Below are 17,736 nucleotides of genomic sequence, written 5' to 3' on the forward strand. Positions count from 1 at the left end.
ACACTTTACACAATTACAATAGGCCCTCAGAGTTACATTTTATATTTCTAGTTTTAGCTACAAGAGTGGTACATTTATACAAATCAGATGATCATACTCAGTAGATTATAAGCTTTGTAACGATACCTTACAAGAGACCTTTTGCATGAAGCATATCCCAGTTACGTTACATTCACTTATTACCGTATTTTCTCTAAAACCTGCTCAGTTACATTATATTGACTTATTATCAAGTTTTTATAAGACCATATAGACTGCACAACGTCACAGTGTTATACCGTGCCTTTTATTTAGACAATTTGTTTGCTGACCAGGTATGTTCTTTATCTGCCACTTCTTTGTGCTGGCAGTTCTCTCACTTCCTTTATCAGTTAGATAATTTGCATCCACACAGGCTTGGCTTTTGGATTCAAAACCATTAGCAGAGCTCAGAGACTCTGTCTTAAAAGGAACACAATTAACTTTTACCAGAGTTTTGATTACTTTTAACTCTTGCTTCCAAAACACACATAGATCTGAAAAAGAACAGTCTATTGTGGCTCCTTTGGAGCCCGAATAGGATTTTAATTAAGTAGCATGTTTCGTTTGCATTTCTTTTACCCCCTCTATAATATACACTGCACACGTCTGCACATTCCTTCTATACTTTAACTTTTAAAACATTAGCCATATTAATTTTTACATAAGTGTAACTGTTTCTTTTGTTCTTACAGAGTTTTATTTACCCTTATCAAAGTGACAGTCTGATTACACAGAGCCATTTTAAGGCTCAGTGTTTCTAACATTTCTTCTTTTTGTTTTGTGCACCTCACCCCTGCTGTTGCTTCAGAGGGCCACTGATTTTATTCTTTTCCTACAGCTTTCATTTGCTATTTTGTTACAAAAACAGAATCCAGAATCTCTCCCTATTTTTCTGATTTTGACTGTCCTGCTGCAGTCATGACTTGGTCTTTATTTGAGAACATTTAAATTTTGTAAAGAATCAAGTTACCCCTTAAGGGTTAAATACCAAATCTCAAAGTCAACCAACACTGATTACCTGTGTCTGGCAAAAAGGTCTGTCAGTTTTGCAACCTTGAATTAAAGAGTCAAATGGATTTTTAGTGGCATTATAAACAAAACAAAACCAATTTATCTTAAACTTACAAAACAGGAGTTTTACAAACCTCACATATTCCCACAGACAGACAGATACATACACATTTTCTCTCCCTTAACATCCCTCTTACACTGCTTTGTTTTTACATAGCTGTACATAGATTACATTACCTTTATACATTTGGGGCAGTTCAGTTCCAATAGAACCCCCCCTATGTTCTTTTAGCAAATTTGACTCAATTGTCCATAGTCAAATGATTTTAATTAGATAGTCTCTTTACCTGGATTATTTACAGACATTCCTCTGGAAAAGGGCCCATTTTTCCTTTAGAATGGCTGCAAAGAAACCAAGAATTCTTTTAACAAGATCCTTTTTAACATTTTCACAAAGTTTAACTGTTTAATTCTCTCCAGCCTCTGTAGAGTTAACTTTTCACTCTTTCCTTAAATCACTTGTTTATTTCCCAAAATGACACCTTTATTAACTCAGATTTCACCATTTTAAGTATTGTTCCAGGGGTTCATACTTGCACTTACTCCTGACACTATGCCCTTAGGGCTTCCAACCTGTTTTTTTTTTTTTTAGTTTCTTTATCTGTTGCTTGCCTGCTTGTCTGGGCCCAATCCTGCTTTTTCCAATGAACCATTTTTGTGAGTGATATTGTGGTCATTTCACAATTTTGAAATAAATGCTTAAGGAAAGGGACCAGAAGGGTGGGGGCTAGTTGAGGAGCCCACCCTCCTTGCTGAATTGGTAATGGAACACTAAAGAATCAGTTTCTGAGGCAGACAACGAAGGGGAACAGAACAAGGGGCATTTTATCCTTTTTACAATGAGAGGGGAGTATGAAGGGAGTTGGGATCGATCCGGGGTTGTTGTTGTTTTTTTTTTTTTGTCAGAGAACAGGGTGAAGGGGAGCGCTCAGTCTGGTGGTGGGAGAGGAGGCTTTTAATAAAGCTTTTAATTTATTATTTGAATATTTGAGAGAGGTGAGTTTTGATTTTGTCCACCTACGATTTGCCTCTTCCCACCACTGCATGAAACAATTAACCTCTCCTTTAGCCAATTTAGTTTTAGGCTGACCGAGTTTGTTTTTTTTAAGATGTCCACTTGGTCCTTGTTCCAAGGTTTTAACAGTGGCCACTGAGTTTTGGGATCTCCCTGAGTTAGCCTAGACCATTTTTCCAGAAATTTACAGGAGTCCGGACCCTTCCTAAAACTGAGCCGGCATTCCTTTAGGGAACTGTCCCGACTTAGACGTCTGGTTACCAATACAGGAGGACTTTACACACACCAATCACACAAGAAGGAAATTCGGGTTCGTCAGAGCGATGCCCGGTGCAACACACAAAAGGAGCCCACAGGCTACTGACTCAATCGCCCTTGCTTTCACACCAAGGGTTTTACCCAAGGTGCGGTGCGGCTGCGATTGTGCAGATTTCACTCACTCAGACCGCGGGGACAGGAACCCCTTGGTCGGCCGATCCCCGGACGGAGATGGCACCCAGACTCAAACACTCCACAGGAGGACGGATAGACACAGAGACAGGACAGTCCTCAGTCCGGACAAAACACAGAAATAATTACCTGACCAGATTCCTGATGTCAGATCCCGGGATCCCTACCAGAACAGAGTGGGAACCAACAGGTTCGATGGCGTAGACCTCACTGTGGTCGTGCACCCTTCCGTTCAGAAGGAGGACCGCTCGGGCCAAATGCCCAGGTGCCGGCTACCACGGTCGTCCTACAAAAACGGTCAGGAATCACACAGCCCCAGTGAAGACGGTTGCCATCTCGGTGGAACCTCCAAATTGTCAAAGTTAGACTCAGGACTCATAGTTTGTCAGACCACTCTGTTTTATTAGCACAGCGCTCTGCTAATACATTCAGATAATGTGAGCCTCCATGCAAGATTCAAACAGTCTTATTTATACAGATAAAAGGGTGCGAACTAAACAAAGGGACAGAGAGAGCAAAATTGTAAAATATGCATGGAGCACAATATGCATATCCTGCTTCCTTGTTAACTCTTATCAATCTAAGACTAATGCTTCACCAATTGCCCTTAAGTGGCAAGTTAAGCAGTTAATGTCTGCTTTCCTGCCCCCCTGGCTTGCAGCATTTCTCATTTCTACTAAAAGGTACATACAGCATTCTTTAATTCATTCTATTTCTTTAATATAATTCATTTCACTTTCACAGATGGTTGCTAATTGCAGTGGTTCTAGGAGGCTGGGTGGGAAGACTTCTGCACTGATTTATAACCCTACGCAACTCAAGCATCTTCAGCAGCTGTGTATGGGGGGTTAGCCAGCTCACAGTGTGCCTCCCCTTTTCTGAATTTTTAGTGATTCCAGACTTTGTTGGGAAATAACATCAATTTAGGGGTTTCCTTCACGTTTATAAAATCCACCTTGGGTGGGAGAAGCTAATCACTTTCCGGACTTTTTCCTGCCCCTGTTTCTCATTTCGAGGTAATTGTGTGTGGCCTCCCATTTGCAGGCATCAGAGGTGGAGAGACAACTCTCAATGCAGGTCCATACCCTTCGAGAGGACTTCCGGGAGAAGAACTCATCAACCAGTCAACATATAGTACGACTCGAAAGTCTCCAGGCTGAGGTAAGTGGCCTTCTGATCATGGTGGTTTAAGGTTTGATACGTCTCTCAAGGTACTCGGTGATATTTTAATCTTATGTAATGAACCCCTCTGAACTGGGTAAACAAAACCAAATTCCTAATCATGATAGTTTGTGCCAGCAAGAAAAAGGGATGCTAGCTAGAGGGCAGAAGGAGCTAATTAATTTAGTTGGCCACCTGTGTTTCTCTCTCAACTGATGCTCCTCATTCACACCAACAAGACTCCTGTATATAAGTAGCAGAGTTGTCTCCTGTTTTGAAAACAGCCTGAGTTACTGTACCCAAGTGTGACCCGGTAGGTGAAGTAATACCTTTTATTGGACCAATTTCTGTGGGTGAGAGAGACACGCTTTTGAGCTGACGCAGAGCTCTTCTTCAGGTCACTTAATCCTATCAGGAAGATGGAAAGCAGGGGAGACAGTGAGGTGGATCTCTGAGGAGCCAAAATGTGGGTATGTTCAGGTCACCTGAAGAAGAGCTCTGTGTAAGCTCAAAAGCGTGTGTCTCTCACCAACAGAAGTGGGTTCAATAGAAGATATTACCTCACCCACCTTGTCTCTCTAATATCCTGGGACTGACATAGCTACAACAACACTGCATGTACAAAAGTGTTAGTCACCTAAAGGCCTTTAAGTTTACCCTCTTTAAGGTGGTGACTGTCATACAGGCACAGCTACTGTCATGAAAGAATGTTTTGGAAGAAGCATGTCTCTCTGAGAGCTCAGTGGAAGACATTCCCTGCCATTCAACTCTGAGTATGGATAATGTTGTAAAGGCAGGGGTATATACAGTCAGCTGGAAAACACAGCTCCTTCTTCCTGACTGGTGCAGTGAGAGTGCCCCATCCTGTTTCAGTTTGTTTTAGCCCCTGTCTAAAAGATAATCCTGTCAGGAAGATGTAAAGCAGGGGAGACAGCAAGGAGGAGCTTTTAGAGACAAAATGTGGGTATGTTCCAGTGGGCCACATCCAAACACACACTCCACTTCTGAGGAGGGAGCTGTTCTGAATGGCTGAGAAGAAAGCAGAAATCCTCTCCTGCATTTGAGACGTGTGTGGAAACATGAGGCCGTCCTTTATATTTATTTTAGCTCTGGATATCTTGGCCAGTATGTTGTTTGTTTCCTTTTCCTTCTGTGATCTGGGGAGGATGGGAGATTTGAATATGAAGGACCTGGAGGAGTGGGGAAAAACCCTATTGTACAATCCTACTACTTTTTAACTGATTAGAAGAGTTTTTCCTAAATTTCTGCTTCTCTTCCCCTCCCTACCCCCTTTTTTCCTTTTCCCTTCCTGTCCTCTTCCCCTTGGTGTGGAGCAGCAGGTCCTTGAAGTAAGTACAGATGCTTTGATTGAGTTTTGAATGCATGTCTGTTACCATCACTGTGCATGCCCCACCTGTTAAGGTCCTTCCTGTCTTGCGCTTTCAGCCCATTTTTTCCCCTCACCCCCTTGCCTTGGCCCAAGGCCTGCAGGACAGTTGTGGGTTGTTTTTTTACTTATTCACAGGGTGTTCATTACTGAGTTTTATAACAAGTACTAATGTAAAATGCAGTCCTTCTGTTTGTTCTGTGTTTCTCTCTATTGCATCCCTTCTCTCCATTACATTGAAGTCATGCTTGTAGGGGAAGAGACTTCTCAGCAATCATTACTCATAGAAGAATAATGTCCTAATATGTACAGGAGGTGTTCTATAAATAGAGAAATGCAGATATACAAAATTGACATAATATTCTTTATGGGGGGAGGGATAGCTCAGTGGTTTGAGCATTGGCCTGCTAAACCCAGGGTTGTGAGTTCAGTCCTTGAGGGGACCACTTGGGGATCTGGGGCAAAATCAGTACTTGGTCCTACTAGTGAAGGCAGGGGGCTGGACTCAATGACCTTTCAAGGTCCCTTCCAGTTCTAGGAGATAGGATATCTCCATTAATAATAATAATTAATTATTATTATTATATCATCTTTCCAAACACTTGATTCCCCTGGATGAATACAGCATTCCCCCTTTCTCCAGGACAGCTGACTGTCTAGTTAATCTGTGTCCAGGTACCATCTGTACACTAGGTACATAACCATAAACATAGGGCCTGGAAGGCAGCCAGGTGGAAGAATATCAGAGACAGCCTGGAGGATAGTTAGCAACTAACATGGGTGTACTGGAGAAGACCTAGAGAACAGTAAGGCAGAGGGGATTAGAGGAGAGTCTAGAAGGCAACCATAGAATGGCTAGACCAATATCTGAGATGGTTTAAGGCATCTAGGGCATGTGTTAATGGGGGCTAGGAGTGCATCCAGAACACGTGGGAGGGCAACCTGGAGAGAACCAGCAGGTTATTCAAGGAGCTGCAAAGGAGATTTGAAGAGACCTTTGCGCATATTCCCCAAGCTATCGGAGAGGTCTGAAAGGACCCCGGACACTACTGGGGAGCAGCTAAGAGAGTGGGTATCAGATAGGCCTAGGGAACATGAGTTGCTGGACCAAGCCATGTGAGATGGTGTAGGAACTGACCAGGAAGTACTGGGAGCATCAAAGGTCTGTGAGCATAGTTGAAGAACAGCTGATGGCATTGGACAGCGTACAAAACATACCCCCAGCACTCAGGTATCATGGTGGTAGGCACTGTAGAAGAACCTGGATAGATAGCTAGATGGGAAAATGTATTCTCTTTCCTGGTTAAATAAACAGTGGCCTTTATTAGTGCTGAATCATCCTATATACAGCTTCTTGCTAAGTGAATGGACTTGGCACATTGCCCCTCATCACCTGCGCTTGCTGCACTGGACAATTGAAAGGCCTGAATCTATTTTAAAGCAAGTAATTGTTGGGGAGATATCAGTAATTGTTGCATAAAACTATCAGGCTGTTTTTTAAAGCATAAAATTATCTCGTGTTGAGAAATCATCAAAGCAAACATACAGCAAAGAACAAGGTGTACGATCACAACGCCACACACACACACACCCCCTTCTCTCCTGGGGATTCCAGTAAGTGGCCCTGTAAAAACGCAGGAGAGTTCCCTTCCTGGGAACTCCAACATTTGCTCACACCAGGAACAGAGTATTAATAAAGCTGGGCTGAGTAACTAGCTTTTCACATTCTTGCAGATTTTATGGTCTGGGTGAATCCTTAGGAGGGGGGTAGGGCAGGGTCATGCTTTACTGTAGCTCTTAGGAAATTCCAAGGTACACAATGTTTTCTCCCCTTCCCTCCCTCTACGTTTGCCTGGCAACGCACATTCCAGCGTCTCAGGAGCTGCACTCCCACTCTGCTCCACAGAGTTTTCTGGTGGGAGGCGTTTTCTTTCAGCCTCTTCCTAAGCTCTGAGTTGTATAAAGAGGCACAGTCTCTCTCATACAGGTGCAGACACAGACGTTCTCTGGTTCCTGCTGCTTTTCTCTTACCACATTGTGAAAGAAAAAAAAATTCCCAAAGCCTGGAGCCCAACTCGAGCTCTCTTTCCCTTTCAGATTAAGATGCTTACAGATAGGAAGCGGGAGCTGGAGTGTCGCCTTAGTGCCATGATGGAGGAAAACGATCTGCTTCAGGGAACCGTGGAGGAACTGCAGGAGCGAGTGCTGGTCCTGGAAAGACAAAGCCATGATAAGGATCTGCAGGTGAGGAGAACACGAGGTGGAGAGAAAGTCTCAAATGAAAGAGAAAATGGAACTCTGAAAGCTAAGAAGGGTTAAAGGAGGGGTTCTGGGATAGGACCTACAATTAAGAGAATGGGAATTTGGAGATAGGAGACCAAAGGGAAGAGTAAAATGACTCTTATGATGACAGAGGAACAACAGAGTGGGTAGCGCCTAGATATGGCCTGCAGAGAATGGGAACTCTCACAGAGGAGACTAAAGGAAGAGAAAATGAACTATTAGAACAAGGAGTGAGAACATTTGATCAAGGAAAACAGGTACTTCAAAGGAGGTTGAGGAACCTGGTTGCATATCTGCTGATTTCTTACTGGGACTAACTCCAATAAGGTCCGCTTATGGTTATTTTGGCCAGAGGTCCAGAGCATGGCAGCCAGCCTCTGTCACTATTCAAAAGGTTCATGACACACCCATGGAGTTCTCAGCATCTCTTCATAGGGTTGGAAGGGACCTCAGGAGGTCATCTAGTCCCACCCCCTGCTCAAAGCAGGACCAATCCCCAACTAGCCCCCTCAAGGATTGAACTCACAACCCTGGGTTTAGCAGGCCAATGCTCACCTTAGTAAACATTACTCCTGGAATGATGTTGAACAAGTTGCTATGTCAGTGTTATAGGGCCTGTTTCTGGGTGGTGAGTGATCTGTTATGGTTTCTTTTCTCAATTCACCCTACCCACTGCAGGTTTGTGGCTATACCAGCTATTTTATTCTTTGGCAATTAGCTCCCTGTTTTCTCTGCCAGTCTGTGGAATACAATAATATAGGAACTGCTACACAAACAGACTGGTATTTTCTGTCTGACTTTGGCTGCTCCTTCAGCAGGAGGTGCAAAATCCCCTATAATGCACTTAATTAGAACCATGATTTACCATAGTAGATGAGGGGAAGAATTTCTTCCTGAACTCAGGGTCAACAGTCCTGGAAACTGAAAGTTTCTCACTCTGCCCTACCACTGTTCCTCAATCCGGGCTTGGAGGAACTCCATCCCGGGAGCTCAGTCTCCTTGGCCTCTCTGCTGTGAGACTGCCATTTTGGGGGCCAGTTAATGTGAGCTGTGAGGGTGGGTTTTTGACTTGGACACCTGTCCACCGGGAACTGGACTGAAACCCACCAATTCATTTTATGCAGATGAAAGTCATTACAATCTGAGCGCTGCTCAGTAATCTGCTACCAGCCTGGTGTGGATTTGAACTGGTGACCTAGAAGTGAAAGACTTTTTCTGCCATTACTAACATCCTGAGCTGTCCATTTCACCAGCCTCTATAATTTTATTCTAATTAATGTCATTTATTCACAGATAAAATCTCATCAGATTTTAAAATTTACTAAGCTATGTGCCTCAATCTGCACAAGTAAGTTTCATAGACTAATTATACATTGCATTCAAATATTTCCTTTATTCGTTTATTTTTCCACTTCTTAATTTCAGCAAGTGCCCTCTAGTTCTCATGTAATGGGAGAGAGTTAAATAGGAGCTCCCAACTGCTTTTTTTGTAGTATACAGTATTTAGAAAAATATTATCTATCAGAACTCTTCTCCTTTCCAAACTACATACTCCTAGTCCTTTTTCATCTTGCCACATCTGGACCCCGCCCCCACCACAGCATGCCTCTAACTAATTTTGGTGCCCTCCACTGGACCTTTTCTGCTGTCTTTCTTAAGATGAGGGAACCATTGCAGAATGCGGTATTCAAGGTGAGGACTTACCATCGTTGTGTCATAGTATTTTTTTCATACTTCTCTCTATTCCCTACTTAGTACAGACTAGCATCTTAGATTTTTTGAACACCTCTGTACACGAAGCCATCCACAATGATGCCTAGATCTTTTTCCTTAGAGGCTATCACTAATTCAGAACCTGCCAGTGTAAACAGATGGATTAAACTGTTCCTTTTAATGTACATTATCTCCCATGCACTTGTGTCCACTGAATTTTGGTCTGCCTGTTATTTGTGTAGAAAGTGATTGCACCCATACTAGGGTTTACTGCTTTGACTTTGTACCAGCAGTGTAACAAGAGACCTAATATATTTGTGTTACTTTCCGTTTACATCACTTACAAGTATATCGTCACATATATTTTTGTAAATAATCATTTACTGTACCCTCTCACTACAGATATGCTGCCCTGATTTAAATACCTTGAGGGATATCTGAAACATTCAGATAACTGGAATTTCAAATTAGTGAAATGGTTCTCTGTGAATTTTAGATGCAGTGGATATGTGAATCTTGGTTAACTGGGGTTTGAATGACCAGGGTTTAACTACATCTCTTTGAAACACAAATGGTTGTGTGATTTTTTTTTTTAATTCAGTTGTTGCTTTGTTGTCTAATTACCTAATTTTTCCTTAGCTCCTTCTGGAATTCTTCATAATACATCTTAGCCATAACTAACCTAGTGATTGCGAGTCTTCAGCATATTTTAGATCCCAGCCCATGTCTAGTTTTAGCTGCAAGTAAAGTTTTGGTAATAATGTCTTAGACTGTTAAGCTTTAGAAATTAGACAAGCAGCAAAGACCGTTCCTCCCACATGCGGGGAAACCCTCTTTTCAGGGCTCCCACCAAGGTCCTTCATGAGCTGAGAGATTCATCTAGTCTTCAGTCATATTCACTAGTTTTGTTTTTTCCTTTGATTTCCTTTGGAAGCTGCATCAAAGTCAGCTGGAGCTCCAGGAGGTTCGGCTGTCCTGTCGGCAGCTCCAGGGAAAGGTAGAAGAGCTTAGCGAGGAGAGAAGTCTCCAAAGTTTCAACACAACCAGCACATCCCTGCTATCTGAGATTGAGCAGAGCATGGAGGCAGAAGAACTGGAACAAGAGAGAGAGCAGGTACGATCATCCTTGCACACTGGGGAAGCGTATGAACCTTTGTAAATGTGCACCATATGAACGCACATAGCTGGAAAGCATAGCAGACTAGTGCAAACGGCAATGAATCACACCACACATTCCACAAAGCTGCTATTGATATCAGTTAAGAAACCCACAGTCACAGCCTATTGCAAACCACACCGTAGTCATCCAACACTTTTTTTTATCTGATATAGCACTGCATTAATACATGTGCACATGCTGGTGTGAACTTACCTAGGGGTACAAAACCACACCAGTTAGGAGAGAGAGAAAGGGCTGCACTGCTAACACATATTGTAAAGGTTTCAGAGTGGTAGCTGTGTTAGTCTGTATCAGCAAAAACAACGAGGAGTCCTTGTGGCACCTTAGAGACTAATAAATTTATTTGGGCATAAGCTTTCGTGGGCTAGAACCCACTTCATCAGATGCAGGAGCAGGTATAAATACATGAAAGGATGGGAGTTGCCTTACCAAGTGTGAGGTCAGTCTAACGAGACAATATTGTAAAGTACACTTAAAATCCATGTGCGCGTGCACACAGATGAAAAGAGCAAGGGCCACACAAGTCCTGGTTGTTCAAGGAGACTGTGTGATCCAGTGGACAGGGCACTGGGCTGTAAGTCAGGAAATCTATCTCAATTTCCTATGCTGACTCACCATGTAGCATTAGGCAAACCAAGTAACCTCTCTGTGTCAGTTTCCCTATATATGCAATGCAGGTAATGATACTTTGAGACCTCTAGATGAAAAGCACTAGATAAGTACTTGTTTTTCATTAATATTATATCTAGGATAGGGTGCATCAAAGGACTTTTCTAGCTAACAGGGCATGGTCACATCCTGGAAGTCTACAAGCAATAGAATCTCATGGGTCCCTGAAACCACGGACTAATATAATGCTATCTTGTTCCAGCTGAGACTGCAGCTCTGGGAGGCCTATTGCCAAGTCAGATATCTCTGCTCTCATCTCAGAGGAAATGACAGCGCAGACTCTGCAGTCTCCACAGACTCCTCCATGGATGAGTCTTCAGAAACCTCATCAGCCAAAGATGTCCCCGCTGGCAGTCTACGTGCCGGTCTCAATGAGCTGAAGAGATTGATACAAAGTGTTCTAGATGGCACGGACTCCCCGGTAGGTAGCTGGACACAGAGAAGGATTTTCGGTGTCAGTGTTGGTGCTAGGCAAGGAAGAGTCTGGTATGGATGAGTTATTTTAGATCCTTAATTCTGTGGGCTTTCAGAATTCTTTTGTGGCTTTGAAGATGGGACATCAGGGTGCACAACCCATTTCCAGCAATCTCACATATCACAAGTAGGCCAGTATTTAGACATGCCAACGCAAGGGATTTAAGCTTATGACCTCAAAAGGTATCAAGGTTCTGTTCAGATACTCATCTAAATCTCTCCAGTCTGGAAATCACTCTGGAGAACTCATCAGGGTTTCTTGCAAGAGTTCTAGTTAGTGTTAGTTTCAGCCAGCTTGAAAATATTGCAAACTTTCTCATGGTATTTTGATTCTTTCACCATCATTTCTGATTAAAGTCTCCCGACCCTGTTTTAAACTGCAATGATATAAAGAGATCAGTGAGAGTGAAAAGCAAGGTAAGAGTTATCATGAGAATTGGGGTCCTATAGAGTAGACACAAACCCTCCTGTGATAAGTCACCAGAGGTGTCCCCTATGCATGGGAGAGAGAATCTCCTGCAGCAACATATCACCTATTTTTGTCTTGGAGTACTGAGGATAGAAGCAGAGCTCAGAAACTTAACATAATAGGTGATTGAATAGAATCATGCTGGAGGTGACCTGCAGATCCTCTCTTTGGAGAACTGGGACAACCTCCATGACAGAGTAAAGTAGTGGGGAAATGTGTAGCCTTTCACAAAGACTCAAAAGTCACATCTTGGCCCTCCATTTGCTTCATCCTCAAGACTTGTGTGTTCCCCACAAGGAAACAGCCAACCTGAAGGCAGCTCCATTCTGGAATGGCACCTCCAGAAATAAGCCAGCAGGCTATGTGTACCTGCAAACCTCAGACATGAATGGGAACCCTGACCCAACCAGTTTCAATGCCTGTAGGAGTTGGGATTGAATCATAAAAGGTTGAGAAAGAATACAAGATTGTATTTGTTCAAGGGAGAATGGAGATAACATATAAAGGCCTAAACATGGAAAGCTGGTTAGGAATAAGTGTATGAAGAGGTAAATATCGGAGCTGGGTTGTAGTCAGAGATGCGGGTAGAGTATTACAGAGTGGGGAGCGTGTCTGTATATCTTTATGCTAAGGTAAGTAACCTGTGTGTGTTCTTTCTACCCAGGCTTAGGGGCTGTGTGTTCGTCTTAGTTGATGTATTTGTGACTGGCTGCTTTGTGAGCCCTCTGGACACTATAAATGTATGTGAACGTGTACTGTAACTTCAGAGCTCTTGCAGAGTGACGTTCCCACTTTGCTCGTACTTTCTTAGAGCTGGCCCCAAATCAGTACAAAATTAATGCAAACTGTAACTTATAAATGAAAGCTGAGCAAGATGTTTCTCTCTTGCTGCCAGAGTTCTCGGAGAAGTGATGATGATGCCTTAGAAGAACAGATCAGGCAAACAAGTGAGGACTCAAGGGCCCTGAGGGAGTTAATGGAGGGAGAAAGAGGGAAACTGAGGCAGAGCCTGGAGGAACTGCAGAGACTTCACAGCCAGGTGAGCAATCCATGCAGATTCCCTGGACCTTCTGAAATGCATGTTGCTTTGTAAGACAGGATTGTGGCACATTCCCACAGGGTGCTCTGCTTATTTGGAAGAGGTCATCTAGTCATATCCTGAGAAGACCTGTTGGCAACACCTTTCAGAGTCCTGTATGAGTCCATTTTTGCTAACCCAATGTTCTTCAAGTATATCTCAGTGTGGATCCCTCTGTAGGTGTGCATGTGCCTCATGCACATGCAAGATTGGAACTGGAGTGGCAGGAGCCATGTATGCACCCTGTGCGGCCCCATCCGAGAGCATAAAGGTGGGATGGCTGCAACTGTGTCTTGATTCCCTCTTACTGGCCGTGGCAGCAAGACAGAACCCGGCAAGTATCCAACACACTAATTTTCAGCTCAACCTAAACACTTCTTCAAAGCCTTCCAGAACTGAGGAAAAGGAAGAGATCTCTCTCCCCAGCAGCATCCCCGGCCAAACCACTGATGCCTGAATACTAGGAAGAGACAGATCCAGGAGCTGAGCAATGTCAGTGCCTCATCTCACCACTAAATGGTCTTCACTCTTCGCTGCTAGATGAAGTGGTATCCAATGGCAACGGCACCTGCAAAGGATGACTCAAACATTCTAGGAGTTCCTTGTGAGGATTGCCGAGACTTTGGAGATCAAGTCACTGGTCCCATAGCCACCCCACTGAGTTCCACTCTTTGCCCTCTGCCTTGCTCTTCAGGGATCCTTCTCACAACAGCCAACTACTAACAGAAGTGGCCTCTTTGCTCTGTGGCTCCTAGATGAAGCGGGTTCCACCAGATCTTAAGGCAAGAGGCTTCTACTCCCAGTATTTCCTCATTCTGAAAAAGAAAGGGGGTCTTGGCCTATCCTAGATCTGAGGAAACTCAACAAATACATATGTTGTCTTTGGTTCAGCGTGCCTCCATCATTCCGTCGTTCTACGCTTAAGACTGGCTCACGGCTCTCAACTTGTAGGATGCGTACTTCTTGTGAGTCAGATGTATGGCTTTGTGGAAGTACCTAAGATTCACAGTGGGGCCCAACCATTAAAAATGCAAGGTTCTGCCCTTTGGACTCTCCACAACACCAGGAATATTAACCAAATGCCTAGCAGTGCTGGGAGAGCATTTAAGGAGGTAGGGAATCCATGTCCACCCATACCTGGATGACTGGCTGAGGCATGTTCCAACACGAGATTTCTAAGTCTTGGAATACCTCCTTTCCCTATTCTCTTAAATAGGACTCCTTGTGAACTATGAGACATTGTTTCTCATGCCACTGCAGATGAGTTCAGAGGAGCTTTAATTGACTCCAGATTGGCAAGAGCCTACCTCCGACAGTGCATATGTGTCTGAGACTTTTAGACTACATGTCAGTGTCCATGCATATGCCACTTGCCAGACTTCACCTATAGCCCTTACAGTTGTGGCTGACATCTGTATACTTCCTGTCCAGACATCTCAGAAAGCTGTTCAGTGCCTCAGGTCATGCAAGAGTTCACTTGGTGGCTAGACCTAGTGAACATAAGAAAAGGGGTGCCATTTTCTGTCCTTTCCCTCCTGATAACGCTTATTACGGACGCTTAAAGGACAAGCTGGGGCACCCACCTGAACCACCTGCAGATGCAAGGCACGTGGTCTTGGCATGACTTGATCCCCTGAATAATATCCAAGATCATGCAGAGTTAGGATTCAGCTCTCCCAGGGTTCATCTTGCTGCAATATCTGCTTGTCGCACTCCAGTACACTCATAGCTGGTCTTCGCAGCCCTACAGTATCAAAATTCCTCAAAGGCCTCCCTTACAGGGCTTGCCTTCCAGTCAAAGACCCAACTCCCATCTGGGACCTCAATGCCTCCTTCTAAAGCTTGGATCCCCCCTTTGAAACACTGTCCGAGTGCTTTGATTACCACCTTAACATCATCTTTTGTGTGGCCATTATCTCAGCACAGAGAGTTAATGAACTCCAAGCCCTTATGGCCAGAGTGCCTTACACACCCTTTCATAGGGACAAGGTGGTACTGATACAATATCCCAAGTTCATCCCTACGGTGGTCTCAGAATTCCACTAAACCAATGGATTGCTTGACTAGCCTTCTTCCCAAAGCCACGCTCGGTGCCAGGAGAAAGGAAGAGCCTACTTAGACCTCTCTAGTGCTTTGTTCTGTCTATTACCTCACCAGAAGCAAGGCTTTCAGGCCATATCCAGCACATCAAAAGGGTAAGCTATCTCATCACACGGGATCCACCTGCTAGCACATTGTTGGCAAGCATCTCCCTCCAGACATCAAAGCACACTTCTCCAGAGTACAGCCGGCATCTTCCACCTGCTTCAGGAACATGGTGATCTCTGAAATCTATAAGGCTACACAGAGCAACCCAGTAACTTCATGCACTTGATAAGGAAGCCTGGTCGGATGCCAAATTCAGGAGAGCGGTACTTCAATCACTGTTTGACTGATACAGTTAAAACCCTCACTCCCACCATTCAGGGAGGGTAGTGGTGGCCAGTCACCTACAGTGGGATCCACACTGACAACCTCGAAGAAGAAAGACTAAGTCACCATTCTATAGTAACTGTGGTTCTTCAGGATGCTGTTGTTGTCAGTGCAGCTCCCACAACCCATCCTCTGTCACCGCTTTTCAGAATCCTCAGCAACACAGGAACTGAGAATCGTCACAGCCACCCCACTCTTTCTGCCCCCATATGGGAGCATGAGGCAGCACAGCATGAATATGTTGCCCAGTGAACGCTGCTATTAAAAAATAAATCCACTCTCTCACTGATCAGGCCCATGCACATCTAGAGTGGGTCCGCATTGACTACTCAAAGAACCACAGTTTCCACGGGGTAAGTAACCACATGGGAGAAACAATCAGAAAATCTTGTTTAATGCTAAAGAAAATTGCCGGGCAGGGGAATGACTGCTCCATTCTACTCCCACCAAGTGGTGTATTTTATGCTGTACACCCCTCTGTACATCCACAGCTACAGATATTATTACAGGACAGTGCCTTCTAACACACCTCTGGATATGTTTAACTGGCATATTTACAGGGCTTGCCATGCAGTGCAATCTATGAGCAAAGAAACCAATCAATTCTTATAGACTGTCCCATGCTGAAAGACTGTTCAAACCTCTGCTTGGAAGCTCATCTGCTTTAGATGGATGAAATAGCGTGGGCTCCCCAGCCACATGCTCTGAACTGTGTTCCGCTCCTATGGGGGGTGAGGGGGAGAACAACTAATGCAATGTCTTACAGCTCATTTAGGACTTCTGACCACTGCCACTTGGAGGAAGGTATTGGGACTGTATAACCCTCCCCTTCCTGGGAATAAGCGTGGTGGCTTTCCCAATCAGGGCCAGTTGAACAAACACAAATGAGGAGCTGTATGAATGATTAATACACAGAAATATCTTCGAAGGGTTCCCTAGTGCTTGTGTGGCAATCTCACAGGGAACAGCTCTTTCGTTCTTAGGAATATGCTAACACGGAGAAGATTCAAGTTAAAGCCAGAGCCTTTCCTAGAGATGCTCCCAGCAATACTTCAAACAAAGTATTGGGTAGCTTCTTGCAGTTAATTCCATTACAACCCACTACCTCACCTCTCAAAGCTGGGAGGTAATTGTCACACTCTGATCAGCATTGGTGATGCCTCAGCTGGAGTACTGTATCCAGTTCTGGGTGCCACACAGTTCTGAGTGCCACGCTGCAAGAAAGATGTGGATAAAATGGGGGAGAGTCCACAGGAGAACAGCAAAAATGATAGGTAGGACAAGAAGTAATCAGCTTAATCTGCAGCCAGGGAAATGTAGGTCAGATATTAGGAAAAAATTCTAACTATAAGGGTAGTTAAGCTCTGGAATAGTCTTCCATGGGAGGTTTTGGAAATCCCCACCATTGGAAGTTTTTGAGAACAGGTCAGACAAACACTTGTCAGGGATGGTCTAAGTTTACTTGGTTCTGCCACAGCATACGAGGTGGACTAGATGACCTCTTGAGGTCCCTTTCAACCCTACATTTCTATGGTTCTGTATTTTTTACTTGGACACGGAGAGTCCAATGCTGTGTAGGACTTCAGCCTAGTGAACATATCTCACCCTCTCCTTCAGCCTCCCAGAAAGACTTGCCAGCCAGTACTGTATTTTAACCTGGCATCAGAACTCCATCTTCAAAAGCAGTTTCTCTGTGTACATTCATCTCCCACAATCGGTCCATGCCCAGAAGCGGATTCATGGCAGATACTTTTCTACGGTCACTGGAAATATCGATGTGGTCGATAACTTCTTAGCTGTCTTCCCACCACCAGTGAGGTTTAGAGAAGGGCAGTTTGTTGCATCTCAGAAAGATTTCCAAGGTGGTAGTGCAGTATGTTGGTAATGGAATTCCTGCATATAGCAGACCAAGACACCAAATGCCTATGGAGGTTTGCAGAGCTGTGATAGAGTGAGTCCCTCATGATTTCATAAGCTATTAATTCACTTTGGACTGGGATAAAGGGTAAATAGATTCTCAGATTATTAAATATTTTACATGTATTTTAAAGTCTAATTCAAATTCTGATGAGTGCCAGTAACCTTAGAGCTGAGTGGCCTTTTTCACATCATCACTCTTGCATAGGTTTGTTTTTAACGGCTCACTACTTCTAAAGAAAAGACAGTCAGGAAAATGAGTTTTTTTATTTTTTTTAGTTTTTTAAACGTATTGAGGTGGGGTGGGAGGCACTTGAAAATTTATGAACCCAAGTGATGTCAAGGAAAGATCAGAGACCAGAGTGCAGGCTGAAAG

At 43.9% G+C, this 17,736-nt stretch overlaps 1 protein-coding gene across 3 annotated transcripts in view; it reads left to right on the plus strand.

The window, feature by feature from the left end:
• The window catches only part of BICDL1 (BICD family like cargo adaptor 1), an 85,068-nt gene that overhangs the window by 53,094 nt on the left and 14,238 nt on the right, over nucleotides 1–17,736 (plus strand). For 2 of the 3 annotated variants that reach the window (XR_010592744.1, XM_042841674.2), the window contains exons 3-7: nucleotides 3,602–3,718; nucleotides 7,203–7,349; nucleotides 10,036–10,215; nucleotides 11,153–11,371; nucleotides 12,789–12,932. Coding sequence is in view for 2 of the 3 variants with exons in the window: in XM_042841674.2 (XP_042697608.2) it covers nucleotides 3,602–3,718; nucleotides 7,203–7,349; nucleotides 10,036–10,215; nucleotides 11,153–11,371; nucleotides 12,789–12,932 (807 nt within the window). In the remaining variant the exon portion in view is untranslated. The remainder of the gene's footprint in view (nucleotides 1–3,601; nucleotides 3,719–7,202; nucleotides 7,350–10,035; nucleotides 10,216–11,152; nucleotides 11,372–12,788; nucleotides 12,933–17,736) is intronic. The other variant, XM_065567838.1, reaches the window with a different exon arrangement.

Source organism: Chrysemys picta, chromosome 15 (genome assembly GCF_011386835.1).
Source record: "Chrysemys picta bellii isolate R12L10 chromosome 15, ASM1138683v2, whole genome shotgun sequence".
In the NCBI taxonomy this organism is placed as follows: Eukaryota; Metazoa; Chordata; order Testudines; family Emydidae; genus Chrysemys; species Chrysemys picta.